Genomic DNA, 18,633 nt, shown 5'->3' with positions numbered 1-18,633 from the left:
TGCCGACTATACTGTATTTGTTGTTCCATCAGCTGCTGCATGGTCAGCACATTACTTACTTATTGCTGGACACGCTGTCATCCTGTCACCATCATGTATCTATAGACTCCAGGCCGGCTGAATACTGCTGACTCTGGGCGCTGGGCGCCTCCTCATTCTGGTACAGTTTCTCTGTATCCCTGTGCTGCCATCGGCTCTCCTAAGCCACACCACCAGCTAATTCCTGATGACTTCTGGCGCTGGGCACCTCCTTGTTCCAGCACAGCTTCTCCGGATTTCTGTGCTGCCATCGGCTCACTAGCCATCACCATTGGCTCAGTGGCCGCACCATCGGTCCCTTGACCACATCATTAGCCTGTTGGCCACTCCATCGGCTCACTAGCCATCACCATTGGCTTAGTGGCCACACCATCGGTCCCTTGACCAAAATATTGGCCTGTTGACCACTCCATTGGCTCACTAAGTATCACCATCGGCTCAGTAGCCACTTCATCAGTCCCTTGGCCGTACCATCGGTCTGTAGGCCACTATCATTGGCTCCCTAGCTGCCACATCAGCCTGTTGGCCATCTCATCGACACACCAGCTGCCACATTGGCTGTTGGCCATCTCATCGACACACCAGCCGTCACCATCGGCTCATTAGCCACACCTTCGGCTCATTAGCCACAAGACCAGCCTGTAGGTTGCACTATCTGCCCTCTTGACACTTCTGCTGCACCATCTGATCTTCTCAAATTCCCAGTCAATCTGGACTTTTGACGGTTACCTTAAAAGTTATATCTGGAGATGGTAACAATAGCTTTGTTAAAGTCTCTCATCAGGTAACCTCGCTGATGGAATTTGTTTCTCATATGTTCCATTTGTTTACTCGCTTCTTCTTCATTACTAACAATGTGGTGTATCTGTAGAAATTGTGAGTATGGAAGCCCTCTCTTTAGGGCTATAGGATGATGATTTATAGCTTGAAGAAGTGTATTCTTATCTGTCTCTTTGCTGTAAAGATTATTATCAATGGATTTACCATTCCAATTGATTGTAACATCAACGTAATGTATCGATTTAATATCATACTCCCATGTAAATTTAATAGTTTGGTGGAGTGTATTGATATTATCCATAGCTTTGACAAAATCATCTCTGATGTACAGTACCATAGTACCAGAATATCATCAATATAGTGAAAAAAAAGTAATAAATGTCTAAAGAATTCTGGATTGTCTAAGAATAATTATTTTTCTATCTTGAACAAATAGATGTTCGCTAGGTAGGGAGACACGATAGAATCCATACTGCAACCTTGCAGCTGCAGAAAGAAATTTCCATCTAAATAAAAATTATTTCTGCTTACTGTTAACCTGAGTAAGTCCAGAAAAAAATCAACATTGGGTCTGGAGTAGTTTGAATTGGAAGAATTGGAAGATATTCCCGCATGGCTATTAGACCCTCCTCATGTGGAATGCTTGTGTATAGATTTACAACATCTATAGTACAAAGCAGTAAATTAGAGGGTAGATTATTTAACTGTTGTAACTTCACCAGGAGGGACGTGGTGTTCTTTAAAAAATATGGTTCCTGTTGTATAAGCGGTTGAAGGAAGAAGTCCAAAAACTTGGATATTGACTGGTACAAAGAATTACAGGTGGAGAATATCGATCTAGCCGGGGGATTTAAGATTTTTGTGGATTTTGGGAAGTGAGTACAGCAGAGGAACCACAGGATACTCAGTTGTTAGTGCTGACTTAGTTTTCTCAGTAACATACATTAGTTGCACCGCTTCATTCAAAATATATCATCAAGCTCCTGTTTATAAATCCATGTTGGATCTGATGACAAGTATTGGTAGACATCTGTATCATTCAGTTGTTGATAAATTTCACTACAGTATGCAGTGGTATCTTGTAGGACAATTGCCTTATCAGCGGGGCGTATCACAATCGAACGGTCTTCACTGAGTAATTTGAGTGCATGTTGTTGACACTTCGGTAGGTTGGGAAAATGTTAATTTTGACTAGAGGCCATTTTTAATACTTCATCATTCATGATGTGCATGAAGTAACAGATAGAGGCATTCAAAGACTGGGGTTCAAATACTGAGTTATTTTTCACCGGACTTTCACTTATGGACATGATGTAACCTAAAGATTCACCAAAGTGTTCTTTTAATTCAAATTTCTATTAAATTTCCACCAATCCACTTTTCAATCAAATGTATTAAATTGGTTGGTTGGCACAAACGATAAACCGTGATTTAATAAATCTGTCTCAGCCTGGGAAAGGGTATGTGAGGACAAGTTCACTATTACATTACATCTTCCTCTGATTCTGGCTCCCACGTCTCATGTATTTCCTCTTCCTATGCCTCTTGTAGCACATGTGGTAACCCCTAAAGGGGGCTTTTGGTAAGAAGAATCTGAAGGTGTACTATCTTGGTTTTTTTGGGAAGTGATATTGTCACTTGATACATCAGTCTCCATTACGCTTGATCTTTGATGCTGAATACGGTGCCTTGAAGGAGCTTTTCCTGTAGCCCATGAGCACACACTCTGCTCCTCATAGTCCTTGTTGACCTTAGACAATTTTTCTTTCTTGAATTTAATCAAATCTTGTTTATATGCCTCTACTTGGGTGTTTAATTTGTCAATCCATTTATTAGTTGTATTATGTGCCAATTGCATTAGATGTGTAGCTTCAAATGTTTTAATTTTGTCTCTGATGAAATTCAGTTTCCAGGCTGATTCTTCGATGACAAGAAGAATCAGGTCTAGTGAACATTTTATTCAGTATAGCCACCCAACGGCAACATAAATCCACATTGTGGCATCCGATTGTGGGAACATTCTGTATTTTAAATCTTCTCAGTATTTTTCTTTCTTTATGATAATCCGAGAGGGTTCCGCCATGTAAGTTGAAGTCTATCTCCTTCTTTTTAAGTTTAAAAATATAAGAGTATACATATATGAATCTGAAAAGCTGAGTATCTCGCCAATTGACAATGTTAAATTAAGAAAAGCGCATCCTTCTGCCATGTTGCAGTGAAGTAGGCTCTCTCACAAATATATGTAAAATGGCAAAAGTTTAAATATATTGGTGTAGAAAACACTAACCACATTGATGATTACAAGTGCAAAAAAGCAATGTTATCCTCCACAAAGACAAACACTAAAAAAGATGTTTAAAAGCTTAAACTGAGAGGTGCAATACACTACCCAATTCAGTATAAAATCACAGCCAAGGATAAGATTTCTGTAAATGATTTACGGGGTGCCATGACACATAGGACCTGATTCAGAGCCGCTCGTAAGCGGCCGCTCGCTCACTGCTGACAGGGGCTGGCTATTCAAATGACACACTCGCACGGCAAATCATAAGGACACCCTCTATGTGTTAACGAGTGAGAAAAATGTGATTGCATCTTAGTGAAATACTGCCCCTTGCCGCTCGCAGGTAACATCATCTCCAGGAAGTGTTTAAAGCCATTGGTAGCATCAAGAGCCATCGATAGCAGCCGCATTGCTTGTGGTAGACCTTACCCTAACACAAGCTGTGCGAGTGCTTCTTGTCAAATTACACCTACTGCCGCGTCATATGACGAACACTTGATAATTATGAACACCCATAAAACGCCATTTAGATGGACAGACACGCCTACGTTCACATCACCACTCCCCAGTTCACAAGCACCTTCCCCTGTTACCACCCACAAAGGCCACTAACTGTCACTCAAAGTAGTGCTCACTCATTGTTTTACGAGTGTACGAATTCCCATCGCTCAGACTGGTTGACGCATGCATATTTAGAACCATACGCATGCGCAGACGGGAAAAAATTGCCCAGAGCAAGCGAGCAGCTGCTTACGAGCAGCTCTGAATCAGGTCCACATAGCATGGCGGCAAAGAAATAAACATAATCCACCAGTCCGGCACTCAACCGCATATGAATAAATAAAAAGCTTGCCTGGGAGAAATATTGTTAAGAGGCACTGGCCCATAATAAACTCAGACCCCAATCTTGTTTGCCTCAAAAATTCTAGTTATGTCCAGCTACCGCAGAGGCCCCAATCTAAAAGACCGGCTAGTTAAAAATGTTACTACTGGCTATTCTGCTCCCCCAATATCAACTGTTAATTTTTCGGCCAAGAAACCTGGCTTCTACAAATGCCTGGGCTGTACAACCTGCCGATATTTAGAGGCTAGGAACTATATCTCTTATCCACATTCGGGCAAAAAATATTACATTAGACTAGGGGTGTGCATCGGCCACTTTTCGTGTTTTGGTTTTGGATATGGATCTTTCTTTGTGTTTTGGATCTGGATTGGTTTTGCCAAAACCACCCTACCAGGTTTTGGTTTTGATCTTTATTTTTTTTTTTTTTAAAAGCATAAAAACAGCTAAAATCACAGAATTTGTTTTTTTTTTGTTCCTACATTATTATTAACCTCAATAAGATTAATTTCCACTCATTTCCAGTCTATTATGAACACCTAACAATATTGTCTGTAGGCCAAAAGGATGCCCCGAGTTAGCTGGATGACTATGCTAAGCGACACAAGTGGGCGGCACAAACACATGGCCCATCTAGGAATGGCACTGCTGTAGCAGACAGGATGGTAGTTTGAAAAACTAGGCCCCAAAGAGTACATAATGCAAAGAAAAAAAAGAATTGCAAGATGGAATTGTCCTTGGGCCCTCCCACCCAAAAACTGGCTCTACAGAGGCAAGATGTCATCCTCATCCACCGATTCCTCACTCTGTTCAGTGTTGTGTACATCCTCATCCTCACAGAGTATTAATTTGTCCCCACTGGAATCCACCACCACAGGTCCCTCTGTACTTTCTGTAGGCTGGTTTTCCTGGAACAATTGATAATTCATTTTGATGAACATCATCTTTTCCACATTTTGTAGAAGCAACTTCCTGCGCCTTTTGCTGACAAGGTTCCTGGATGCACTAAAAACTCTTTTGGAATACACACTGGAGGGGGGGCAACTTAGGTAAAAGAGTGCCAGTTTGTACAGGGGCCTCTAAATTGCCTCTTTTTCCTGCCAGTACAGGAACGGACTGTCTGACATGCCTACTTTGATGCTGTCATCGATGTAATCCTCCACCATTCTTTCAATGGTGACAGCATCATTTGCAGTGACACTAGACATGTCAGAAATTGTTGGCAGGTCCTTCAGTCCAGACCAGATGTCCAAACTTGGTCCTGCCTGCCCTGCATTACTACCAGCGGGTTAGTTAGGATATCTAAGTTGTTTCCAGGCAGCCCCAGTTGCGGGTGAAAATGAAGAAGGAGCTGTTGCCAGTGTCACGTTCCACTTTAGCTCACAGTGTTTTCACCAGCAGGTCTTTGCACCTCTGCAGGCTTGTGTCCACCGGAAAGAGAGTCACCACATAGGCTTTAAACCTAGGATCGAGCACGGTGGCCAAAATATAGTGGTCTGATTACAACAGATTAACCACCCTCAAATTCTGGGAAAGCAAATTAAGGGCTTCATCCACAAGTCCCACATACCGAACATAATCGCTCCATCTTAGCTCCTCCTTCACTTTCTCCAGCTGCTTCTGCAAAAGCCTGATGAGGGGAATGACCTGACTCAAGCTGGCAGTGTCTGAACTGACTTCACGTGTGGCAAGTTTGAAGGGCTGGAGAACCTTGCACAACATGGAAATCATTCTCCACTGTGCTTGAGTCAGGTGCACACCCCCTCGTTTGCCTATGTCATAGATGGATGTATAGGCTTGAATGGCCTTTTGCTGCTCCTCCATCCTCTGAAGCATATAGAAGGTTGAGTTCCACTGCGTTACAACCTCTTGCTTCAGGTGATGGCAGGGCTGGTTCAAGAGTGTTTGCTGGCACTCCAGTCTTCGGCATGCAGTTGCTGAATGGCAAGTGACCCAAAAGTTTTCCGGCCACCGAAAGCGTCTCCTCGTACGCCCCTGTCATTTTTAAAAAAATTCTGCACCACCAAATGTATTGTGTGAGCAAAACATGGGATGTGCTGGAATTGCCCAGGTGTAATGCCTGCACAATATTTGTGGTGTTGTCAGATATCACAAATCCCCTGGAGAGTCTAAGTGGGGTAAGCCATTGGAGCGATGATTTCCCACAGTTTCTCTAAGAGGTTGTCGGTGGTGTGCCTCTTACTGAAACCGGTGATACACAGTGTAGCCTGCCGTGGAATGAGCTAGCGTTTCTGAGATGCTGCTGCCGGTGACGTTGCTGTTGTTGCTGCATAAGGCGATACATATACCCAGTGGGCTGTCACAGTCATATAGTCCTTAGTCTGCCCTGTTCCACTTGTCCACATGTCTGTAGTTAAGTGGCCATTGGGGTCAACCGCATTTGTTAGGACACTGAGGACACTTTTTCTGACATCTCTGTACATTCTCTGTGTCACCTGCCTAGTGAAGTGGAATCTAGATGGGATTTGGTACCAGGAACACACTACCTCCATCAACTGTCTAAATCCCACTGCACTAATGGCGGATACCGGATGCACGTCTAACACCAACATAGCTGTCAAGGACTTAGTTCTCCTCATTGCAACAGGATGACTGCTGTCATACTTCATCCTCCTCCCAAAGGACTGTTGGATGGTCAATTGCTTAGTAGCAGAAGTAGTGGTGTTCCAACTTCCTATCTGGGATGATGAACGACTCCCAGCAGCAACAGCTGCAGTGGCAGCAGTAGGCATAGCAATGCAGGATCACTTGGAGGAATCCCGGATAAGAGAGGAGTCAGTCATGTCAGTGACATGGCCTGCAGGACTACTTCCAATCCTAAGTGAGGAGGAAAATTGATGAGGAAGAAGTTGCTGGTGTGGTTTGTAGGTGCTTGGAAACAACAGGGCAAAGGGATTTAGGTGTCCCTGGACTGCATACGGTCTTAGCCACAGTTTCTGAACTTGATAGTGACTTTTTATGAACTCGCTGTAGGTGACATATAAGGGAGGATGTTCCTAGGTGGTTAACGTCCTATCCCCTACTTATTACACCTTTACATAAGCTACATATGGCAAGACAGTTGTTGTCCGGATTTGGATAGAAATAAATCCAGACTAAAGAGGTGGCTGTTTTGGTCTTCTGCCCAGGCATGACCATGATGGGCTTTTTCATCCCACGGACAACAACTGTCTCCCCCGGTGCCTGAGTTAAACAAACCACATCACCATCAGAATCCTCCTCATCAACTTCCTTCTCAGCGCCACAGCTACACCAATATCCTCATCCTGTTGTACTTCAACAGTGACATCTTCAATTTGAATATCAGCAACTGGACTGTGTGTGCTCCTTCCAGCACTTGCAGAGGGCATGCAAATGGTGGATGGAGCTACATATTCCCATCCAGTGTTGGGAAGGTCAGGCATCGCAACCGCCAACACACTTGGACTCTCCTTGGGGATTTGTGATATCTTCTTAGAATGCACAGTTCTTTGCTGTGCTTTTGCCAGCTTAACTCTTTTCATCTTTCTTCATCATATGAAGCTGAACCACTAATCATGAGCATAGGCCAGGGCCTTAGCCGTTCCTTGCCACTCCATGTCGTAAATGGCATAATGGCAAATTTACATTTCTCCTCAGATGAGTTAAATTTATTTTTTTGGGTCATTATACTGAACTTTGGCTTTTTGGATTTTACATGCCCTCTACTATGACATTGGACATTGGCCTTGTCAGATGACGTTGATGGCATTTAATCATCTATGTCATGACTAGTAGTAGCAGCTTCAGCACTAGGTGGAAGTGGTTCTTGGTCTTTCCTTATTTTATCCTCCAAATTTTTGTCCTCCATTATCTTTATGGAGTGCATTATTTTTATGGAGTGAATAACCCCTGTAAAAATTATTTGGATGAATTAAATCACCCCTTATTGATTTGGAGTGAATGTACACAGGGCACAGGGCAGTGTACCACTAGGTCACCCCCAGACTGAAACAGCAGCACAGCACCACTGGATTGGACTGATACAGCAGAGCAGGTCACCCCCAGATTGATACAGCAACACAGCACCACTGGACAGGACTGATACAGCAGAGCAGGTACTCCCAGACTGATAGAGCAGCACAGCACCACTGGACTGGACTGATACAGCAGAGCAGGTCACTCATAGACTGATACAGCAGCACAGCACCACTAGACTGGACTGATACAGCAGAGCAGGTCGCCACCCCACGTTACACCATGCCACTTTCCCACAGACACTAGAGAGACACATCCTCTCACTACCAGGGGCGGGGCGGTAGATGCAAAATGTACAAAGTCCGGGTCTCACGAGAATTCGACACCAGGATTATGATGTTTTGCCTCCTTCCGGGAACTGAGCCTGGCTGGAAAACCCGAGCCGGACTCAGTTCCTGGCTCAGATCGGGGAGGCTCATGGGGGTTTGGTTTTTGAAAATACGAACCCGCTCATCCCTTCATTAGACATGTACTTACCTGCATGAGCACTTTCATAATTTATGCTATACGTTGCCCTTGTGGATTACTGTATATTGGCCTGACGGTATGCCAATTTCGGGAGCAGATGGCACAACACCAATCTGCCATCAGGCTGGCACTCAATGGGAGAGAAAGTGACCAGCATGTAGCCAGACACTTTAGCGAGAGGAAACATACTCTGGCCACACTTAGCTATAAGATCGTGAATCATATACCCCCACTATTGAGAGGTGGCAATAGGGAGAAACTCCTACTACAGCATGAAGCTAAATGGATTGACCGGTTGAATAGTGTAGCCCCCTATGGCCTCAATGAACAGTTATCCTTATCATGTTTTCTCTAATTAATTTTCTTCTTTCCACAGATACATCTACTCTATTGCTATAGTTAACTATATGACCATTGCTTGGTATTCTGAGATGCCGCTATTTGTTTCTACTCTATTCAGTGCTATCTGGTAGTAGATTTAATTAGCTCTATACTTATATAGTTAAGTAACTTGAAATGACTTCGTTTAGCAGGTTCACACATGATGTGTGTATTTAACTGTATTAATCTATATGCCCATCTGTGGGATTGCTACATACCTGCTGGTGTTAGGACACATTACCATGGTAATGGTGGGCATGCCATAATGTGGTTGACGCGACTCGGTGAGCCGCGCGGTGATGACATGTTCATCCGCCACACCGGCTCCGTATTCTACAGCACATGTGTGAGTGTTTTGTTGTCTATATATGTATGTTATTTGTGTTTGTACATGGTCCCTGAAGAAAATCTGGTATAAAGATTGAAACGTTGGAATCACCATGATCGTGTGTCTTTGATTCTGAAGTCCTGTGAGTGCCGCCAATTCTTGTATACCTTTATGCGGAGTGTGTTCTCTTACCTGGGGAGGGCACCCAGGCAAGCTTTTTATTTATTCATATGTGATTGAGTGCCGGACTGGTGGATGTTATATATATATATATATATATATATATATATAGAGAGAGAGAGAGAGAGAGAGAGAGAGAGAGAGAGAGAGAGAAAGCATAAATAGCTGCATTTTCTGGACTAATAAGTCAATAATTCAGATCCTGTCTCATTCCGACATTTCGAGTTTATTAGACCAATGAAATACAATAATTGTGCTAACCTTTAATAGATCACTCAATGTATGTCAGACACGTAGCATCCACAGTGTGTACTGGATGGGGCTAGCAGCTGCCCGGCATCTGACACACATTTAGGTGATGTATTTAAGGTAAGCACACTGATTGTATTTCTGTTACGGTTCTCACACAGTGATGAGACTGCAGAACTGCTGACCAAGGACAAGACTGGGTAGAAGAGTGGCAGTCCTTCCACAAGTGGAGCTGTAGACATGAGGCAAAACATCAATGGCTCCAAAATTCTTTTTAAAAAAAATGTTCAAAAATGTCTGAGGATCAATTCGATAGTACTTTAAAAACGTGTGAAAAGTGCAGTTGACTATGAATTTGGAGTTGATCCTCATAGACATTTTTTAAAAAATTTTTGAAAAAGAATTTTGGAGCCATTAATGTTTTGCCTCTATAGATATATATGTCTACAGGTCTTTTTTTTACTTTTTCCTCTCTTTACTCTTCCTCAGTATTATATAGTTTTTTGATCGCTTATGTATCCATAGAGATCTTAATATCTGGTTCAATACATTACAATGCAGGACAAGGACATGGATAATATACAATGATACATTGTTGACCATAACACCCAAATAAGCAACACAACATAAGCAACCAAGTGTTAGCTGCCCTAGTGAGTTGAAAATAAAGTAAGGAGAAGCACATGAGGGTAGAGGACCCTGCTTGCTAGAGCTTACATTCTAAAGTGTTTCAACAATGATTTGAAGTCAAGCAGTAGACTATATTGGCATTTTTCACTTCATCATCTGCTGAGAACTTCTTTCCATGCAGTTGTTTTTTCAGGGTTGGGAATGGCTAGACATCACAGAGCACCAAGTCTGGGCTATATGGAGGGTGTTCCAGTACTGCTCCATTAATTTTAGTCAGTGCTGCCAATGCAACAGCAGCAACATGTGGTCGGGCATTGTCTTGGAGCAAAAACCATTGTTTCTTTAGCAAATGTGGTCTTTTCTTACTCATGGCTCCACACACATGGATTTTCAGGATGTTTGTAGTCACCATTAATTGTCTGTCAATGAGGAACCCAGTGCTGTAGGATCATACCATATGCATCAGAGCATCAACAGCAGAAGCATGACTTTACATGCTGAAGGAATCACACGGAATGTTTTGGATGGAGGCAAATTCACATGTTTCAATAAACTGGACTGTTTGGATTCTTGGTCATAATGATGAATCCACAATTCATCACAGGTCAAAATAAATGTCAGGAATCCGGGTATCTTCTCCGATGTTTGAATGGTGTTCTTGCATGATTCAACTAATAATTGCATCTGCTCATCTATGAGATTTCTGGGTACCCACCTGACAAACACGCAATGCATTTTCAGTTCCATTGTCACAATATGCTGAACCTATTCCAATGAAATGCCAAGTGAAGCCAATAGTTTGTGTAAAGTTAACCTTCTGTCATTCTGTAACAGCTTTGGCAATGTTGACATCTGTAACCAGAACGTGCTTCATCAGTCACTCATGAATTACCATCTTTGAAGTGCTTCCACCACTGAAATACTTCAGCATGGCCAGGGGCCAGTGGTGTCACCATGGAAAGGGGTCGAATCAAGATGGGTCTACCAGGACTGGAGTCCTGGGTGCGCCCCTGCCTCCTAGATGTCCAATGCCAGTGGCTGCCTGGTACATAGTTTTTTTTTTGAGACAAGGTGCATGTGACATCAGCCATAAGATACAGAGGATGGTAAGTATCTGTGGGGGCTGGATGTAAGGGGCCAGGGGCTGAATGTAGGGGGCTAGGGCCTGGAGCTTTGGAGACAGAAGAGGGTTGGCTGTGGAAAACAGAAAGGGAAATGGCTGGGGAGACGGAAATGGCAATGGCTGGGGAGACAGAAAGGGGATGACTGGGGAGACAGAAAATGATGGCTCTAGAGACAGAAGGATGGCTGGGGAGCAGTGAAGTGCATTGAGGTAAATGGCTGGGAAGGCACTGGCTAGTATCAGAGCCAGATTTACAGATACATATATTTATTATTATTTATTTATTAACAGTTTCTTATATAGCGCAGCATATTCCGTTGCGCTTTACAATTGTAAACATTTATAGAACAAAACAGGGTAATAACAGACATATAACACCTAGGAAGGCCCTGCTCGCAAGCTTACAATCTATATAGAAATAGGTATTGATACAAAAGGATAGGTGCTATATATTGCAATTTGGTCCAGCCAGAATGGAGAGTTTCTTGGTGGGCTGCAAGATCCAGCCACACAGGAATGTCAGCCAAATATCAGGATGATGTGAAAGAAAGATGTGTGAGGTTATGTGTGGACTGTGAGAGGGGATGTAATAAGACATGGAAGCTATGAAGGTTATGTGGTCGGTTCTGGAATCTGATAAGCTTGTCTGAAGAGGTGAGTTTTCAGGGAATGCTTGAAGGATTGAAGACTAGAGGTAAGTCTTATTGTGCATGGTAAGGCATTCCATAGAGTGGGTGCAGCCCAAAGAAAGTCCTGTAACCGTGAATGGGAGCAAGTAATGCGTGGGGATGAGAGACGCAGATCTTGTGCTGAGCGGAGAGGTCGGGTTGGGAGATATTTTGAGATGAGTGAAGAGATGTATGTTGGTGTGGTTTGGTTAATGGCCTTATGTGTAAGTAACAGTATTTTGTATTGAATACGGTAGAAAACCGGCAACCAATGGAGGGACTGACAGAGCGGGGCAGCAGAAGAAGAACGTTTCGCAAGGAAGATAAGCCTCGCAGCTGCATTCATAATTGATTGTATAGGCAATAGCCTGTTTTTGGGAAGACCAGTAAGAAGACTATTGCAATAGTCAATGCGGGAAATAATGAGTGCATGGATTAGAGGTTTTGCAGTGTCTTGTGTGACATATGGTCGATATATGAACCCGAGGGTTCATGTGGGCAATATAAATAGGTGCTACAGTATATACTGCTGGAAATTTGGTGCATTTTGATCAGGGATGTGTAGAAAAGTTAGACAGGGGAGGCAGTGCCTCTCCTGTCATACACTTTTTACTCCAGAGTTTTGACTATAAACATTATTAGAAAAAAACAAAGAAGATATTCAAGTATAATATTTTCTCTTTCTGTTACTGTCATTGGTGAGGACATTTTGAAATCGTAGTATTCTGAAACCTGTTTGTTTTCATTTCAGTCTGCTTAGTCTTATTATTGTATCATTGACTATAAGCTTATTTTTCACATATAATTGTATATTTTTGTCTTTACTATAAATTTCCTGTCTTTATTGTATGAATCTTGCCTCTTAGCATTTTTATAGTCAAAATTTTGAAGTATACCTACTGTAAGGGTGTCTGGCATGGGAGACAGAAGGGCTGGATGGGGAGACAGAAGAAGGATGGCTGGGGAGACAGAAGGAGGATGGCTGAGGAGACATGACAGGGACTGGATGAGGAGACAGAAGGAGGATGGCTGAGGAGACAGGACAGGGGCTTGCTGGAAAAACAGATTGGGGATGCTGAAGAGACAGAAGGGGGATGGCTGGAGAATCAGAAGGGGGATGGCTGGAGAATCAGAAGGGGGATGGCTGTGGAGAGAAAAGGGGGCCGGCTGGGGAGTCAAAAGGGGGTTGGCCATATAAGCACTGTGATGCTGCAGGCCATACTCCAGTGTATGCTTCCGTACCAGAGTGTACTCATATAAGCAATACTACAATAACAAAGTTACACTTTGGTGCTGTCAGATGTTCAACCAATGAAAAAAAGTCTCTTAAACTCAGTAAAAAAAAGCTGTATCAAGTCCCAATAGAAATTATTCTGGGAAGAAATTTCTTATTTTATTCTTTCCTGTATCCTTTAGATCTTTTCCATACACTGATCAATGTGATTCTCAAAAAGAGTAAAGAACAAATATTATAGTGCGATAACGTTTATATCAAGAAACAGTATTATTATATCACACATTGCACTCACATTCTATATAAAAAGGTAATACATATAGCACCACCAATAGGTACAACAATGGTACGGTCAGTTATGTCTGGGGCATCAGATAACCTTTAGTTGTAATCATCAGGAGAAAGGGCTGCAGGTTCCGGATACCAGCTCCTTCTTCATGCAGTCCTCCGGCTCCCAGATCACCAGGTCCTCCTGTGCGTTGTCAGGTCTCACCCGCTTAACGCGTTTCAGACTTAATAGTCCTTCATCAGAAGCATTGTGAGTGATCCTCCCTGATGGAGTTTAAATAGCACTGTCAATATGCACAAGTCCTCCCACAATGAACCCAATTTTGACGCCTTTTTCCTTTCTGTCTCTTTCTGGAAGTGACGGAATCCACTGCTTCCCGAGTCCAAGGCGTCTTGTCCCAGCACATATAATTCATCTCTGGGTGCTTACCATGCCTCCGTTTTCCCTCTGCATCTCCCCAGGTTCTGAGAACAAGAGACCTACTTCCGGGGATCGTCAAACTTGTCCTCACCCGGAAGTGGCGTCAATGCTTTATCCGGGGTTTCTTTTTAATCATGGTTTTTGCTTTCCACTCACTCTCACAACCCAGAAGTGACATCTCATAGGGTCCATATATTAATTTTAAGTCCCGATGTCATCGGGATAAAGTGCAGTGCATCAAATTCAGACAATAAATACAATTATTAATAATATTATAAAATCAATAATCTTAAAAAATCAATGATATTAAAAATCAATGATAAGGCTAAAATCAAAATTCATAATATACGATTTATCATCTTTATACTTAAAAGACATAAAAATGATGAAGTACATAAGGGAATTAAATATCTTGTAACATTAATAAACATCACTAAAATCTTGGAGAGAAATATCCCACATAGAAGTCCAATATATTAAAATTCTTAAAAGGTTAAAATACATGGGAACATTCATAAAAACCACTTAAGCTCTAAATCCCCATTTAAACCCATAGGGAGCAGTGTATTGAGCTTCTATATCCATCGCATCATGGACTTTGATAACCTCACTTCCAGGTACTTAGATCTCCATGTTGGACAGACCTGATGGATTCCCTAGAAAGATTTTAATTGGCAAGACTTTGACCCATGTACTGATTTATTTTTATTATTTTCCATAATTTGAAAACAAGGCTAGCAGAACATCCGTACAACATTAGAAAGGGGCTACAAACACATACAGTCTCAGCACATTTTAAATCAGTACATGAGTCAAACACTTGCCAATTAAAATCTGCAGCCAGCTCGCTGAAGCCTTTGGCCTATATTTGTAAGAAGTAGTTATTATTATTATTATTATTATCTTTTATTTTTATGGCGCCACAAGGGTTCCGCAGCGCCTTACAAAGTACATAAACAAAGTACATAAACATTTGAACAAAACAAGAAAACACTGACATACAGTACAAGACATTGCAGGACAAGTACATGGTATATAAACATTTGGAGTATAGAGTAGATAACGATGTAAGTAAAGGATGAAAAATACATGAGGTAAAGGGCCCTGCTCGTGAGAGCTTACATTCTAAAGGGGGGGCAGACAGACAGGGGCAACACAGAAGGGGTAGATAGTGAGGAAGGAGCATGGAGTAGTGAAAACAAAATTGTGAGCTGTGAGGTGGTTAAAATTGACTGGAAATGCCTGAAAATCATATTATTGTAATTAAGGTCAATAATAATGTAAGAACAAAAATAGGCCCAAATTATGTAGTTTAGCTGTTTTTAGCATTTGTTTTATAAAATGGCGCACATCGTTTCTCTCTCCCTCTCTCTCTGGATTTTTCTAAATTATATTCCTAAGTGGGTGAAAAGGGCTAAAATGTTTCCTCCCCCTGTGCAATGTCCTGTCTGACTGTCTCATCATGGCTGCAGCACAGTTCAGAATTCAAACACCAACTGTCACCCCAAGTGCTGCCAAACATCACTGACAGTTGGTGTGGCTCCTCTATTTGTATAGTGAGGAAAAGGGAATGTGATACTATAGAGGTGAGAGAGGAAAATGTGTAAAGCTGGGTACACACCTGAAAGATATATCGGCAGATCTGCAGATGATGGTTTTTCATACACACTGAACAACCATCATTTGCAGATATCTGCCATTGGCTGTGCTGCACAAACAATGCGATATACCTGTGAATGACATAATTCACAGACATAACGTATGTAGACACTGGCCAATGCACACATGACATATCAGCTGCTCGATTGAACTGCCAATTTGTTGGCCATTGTGTATGCAGCATTCCAACAGCATTGAAAGGGGAATGTGTTATTATATAGGGTTCAGGGAGTGAAATGTGTTACTACGGGGTGAGGGAAGGAAATATGCTACAATGTAGGCAAAGGAGGGGAATGTGTTACTACAGAGCTGAGAATGGGTAATGTGTTACTCCAGAGGTGGGGGAAGGTAATATGTAACTATATTTGTGAGTGAGGGTAATGTGTTACTACAGGTGTGACGGAGGGATTGTATTTCTACACAGGTGAGGGTGGAAATTGTCAAATGTGTTACAACACAGGCAAGGGAGGAATATGCATTAATACAGAGGTGGGGAGTGGAATGTGGACCTGATTCCATAAGGATTGCTATTGAGTATACAGCTGTGATTTCTGATGGAACGCAGCAGCAAAAATATGCTAATATCTGCCATAGCACATCCGCCATAAGACGCCCACTGCAGCCTTCTCATATACGTCCAACCTTGCTCTTATGTGTAAACATTGGTACCATCGATGCACATCAGACAGTCACGCAGCATTTACACCAGGTCTAACTAGCTGCAGATATTGAAAGTCCTGTCGCATGCAGTGGGAACTCAAGCTGCATATTCAATTGCTAATTTATGCATGCCCAAGCAATGGCATTCAACCGGACTGGTAAATGCATAGGCTTTCCATACGAACCTGTTTTTAACTGTAAACTGTTACCTGGACTTTCCCACTCTGAGTGGTGAGTGCCTGAGGACATGAGCACACATGGATACGACAAAGATGACAAGCAAGAGGTTACCACCACTCAAGGTTTGACAGTTTGACAGCCTGACCAGTTACATTGTGTGACCTGTAATCTATTGTGTAGTGACCAGTTTATCTGAACTGTATTATGTGTTACTAAGGATACTCCTGTATTATCTGCTGTGTATAAATTGTACCTCTGACTCTGCGAGTCAGTGCTTTCAGGATTGAAGCCTTGTATTGTGCAACCGCGCATGCGCAGTGTAAGGGGCGGTACTCTTTGTATTTCTTTTTGCGAATAAATCTTTTGGACTTTGGAACTCCAAGAAGCTGAGCAGACTTCACAATTATTTTATCTTTAATAGTGCACTAGCCAGTGGTCGAAGTGGGGTGGTATACAGTGGTATGACATATCGCCACGGTATACAATTGGGAAGCCGGCTGCCGGAATCCCAACAGCCAGCTCCCTGACTGCTTTATCCTGGCGTGGGATAAATGACTGGCATCTATATCTAGACACCTGTCATTTTCCCGACGCCGGGAGACCGGCGCCCGGCATCCCAATTGAAGGGATGCCGGGCACCGCAAGCGGACAGCCGCAGGGGGGAAGGGTTAGGTTTAGGGCACCCGGGGGGGACTTAGTGTTAGGCACCTCCCTGGGAGGGCTAGGGTTAGGCCTGGGGGAGGGAGGGTTAGGGTTAGGCACCCCCGGGGGGGGACTTCGGGTTAGGCACCCCCCCGGGGGACTTAGGTTTTGGCAGTGGGGGAGGAAGGGTTAGGGTTAGGCACTTAGAGGTGGGATTAGGGTTAGACACTTGGGGGGGAGGTTAGGGTTAGGCACCCAAAAGGAGGGTTAGGGTTAGAGGGTTAGTTTAGTAAAGTTAATACTTACCTTTAGGACGATCGGGATTTCCAGCACTGTTGGGCTTCCGCTGCCGGGTTCTGCTGATCTGTCGGGCTGGCGCTGCCAGGAATCGAACTGCCGGCCATGTGCCCGGCGGTATTTCCTACCGATCCCACCATCACTTCCCGGCCCCACTTAATTTTAGCCGCAGAAGAGAATGCACCAGCACTGGGATGCAGTATGGTATCCCAGCGCTGGAACAGCGGCAGAAATGTGTAGAGATGTGTCCCGCAGGGGACACATCTCGAACGGCGGCAGTGGAGACGCTGGCATGTTGCCGGGACAAAGCATCCGTTCCTGGCTACAGTCAGCACACAGTGGCCGCCAGCCAATCACTGGGCTCGCGGCCGCCAGCCAATCACGGGGCTCGCGGCCGCCAGCCATTGAGAAGCTGCCAAGTAGCAGGGGGAGAGAGATTTATTCTCCATACCCCCACCTCTAAATTCCCACTTCGAGCACTAGCACAAAAACATAAGCAGTGCTGGTCATCGTTCTTCAGAGCCATAAATGATCCTTAAAATTGAGTCAATTTTTTTTGGTTTATACATGAAACAGTACTTAGTGTGGGAGACAGTTGAGATAGCCAGATATAATATTGAGTATATGATAGTTGAATAACATGTGTTTATCTATTTGCAGGCATATTTGTACTCCCAGAACACTTTGTGGATAAACACCGGCGTGCTCTGATAGAGAGGATGTCCCACATAGATCCCGTTCTAGATGATCTACTGAGCCAGAGGCTTCTGACACTGGAGCAGTATGACTGTGTGTGCATGAAGAAACCCCACCAAGAGAAAATGAGGCAGCTCTATGGATATATGTCACTCTGGGGTCGCACTGATAAGGACAAGCTCTTCCAGGCACTAAAGAAGTACAATGAGCCTCTTATCAGAGACATTAAAAATGCATTAAGTATTTTTCCATAGACAGTAGTTAAAGCCATCACTAAGATATTTGGAACATTATAATATGTGAAATGCTGATAACGTGGAAGTAGAAATGAAAAAAAAAGTGTTTTTCCAGATAAACTATAAGATATAACAATATAATCAATAGCAAACATAAAAAAATTTACAATATTTTGTATGAAATTAAATACATAATAAAAATAAAAAAAATAATGAAAACTGGTAATATATCATTAATATACAGATGTGTCCTGATACACCTATCATTTCAACCACATAGCACGGTTTACCTGGTTCAACTTATATGCCGCACCATGACCCATCAGCAGTAC

The 18,633-nt window shown here is 42.9% G+C and overlaps 1 protein-coding gene across 2 annotated transcripts in view; it reads left to right on the top strand.

Moving 5' to 3' along the window:
* LOC148476934 (uncharacterized) overlaps positions 1–18,378 on the top strand; it is a 244,322-nt gene extending 225,944 nt beyond the window's left edge. For both annotated transcript variants that reach the window (XM_088457502.1, XM_088457501.1), the window contains one exon: positions 18,030–18,378. In XM_088457502.1, coding sequence (XP_088313628.1) covers positions 18,030–18,319 — 290 coding nt within the window. In that variant the 3' untranslated portion in view covers positions 18,320–18,378. The remainder of the gene's footprint in view (positions 1–18,029) is intronic.
* The last annotated feature ends 255 nt before the right edge of the window (positions 18,379–18,633 follow it).

The sequence above is a fragment of the Taudactylus pleione genome, unplaced genomic scaffold, assembly GCF_031769625.1.
Source record: "Taudactylus pleione unplaced genomic scaffold, aTauple2 ptg000762l, whole genome shotgun sequence".
Taxonomy (NCBI): Eukaryota; Metazoa; Chordata; class Amphibia; order Anura; family Myobatrachidae; genus Taudactylus; species Taudactylus pleione.
The sequence above is the reverse complement of the archived record's forward strand: the minus strand, read 5'-3'. Positions and strand labels throughout refer to the sequence as shown.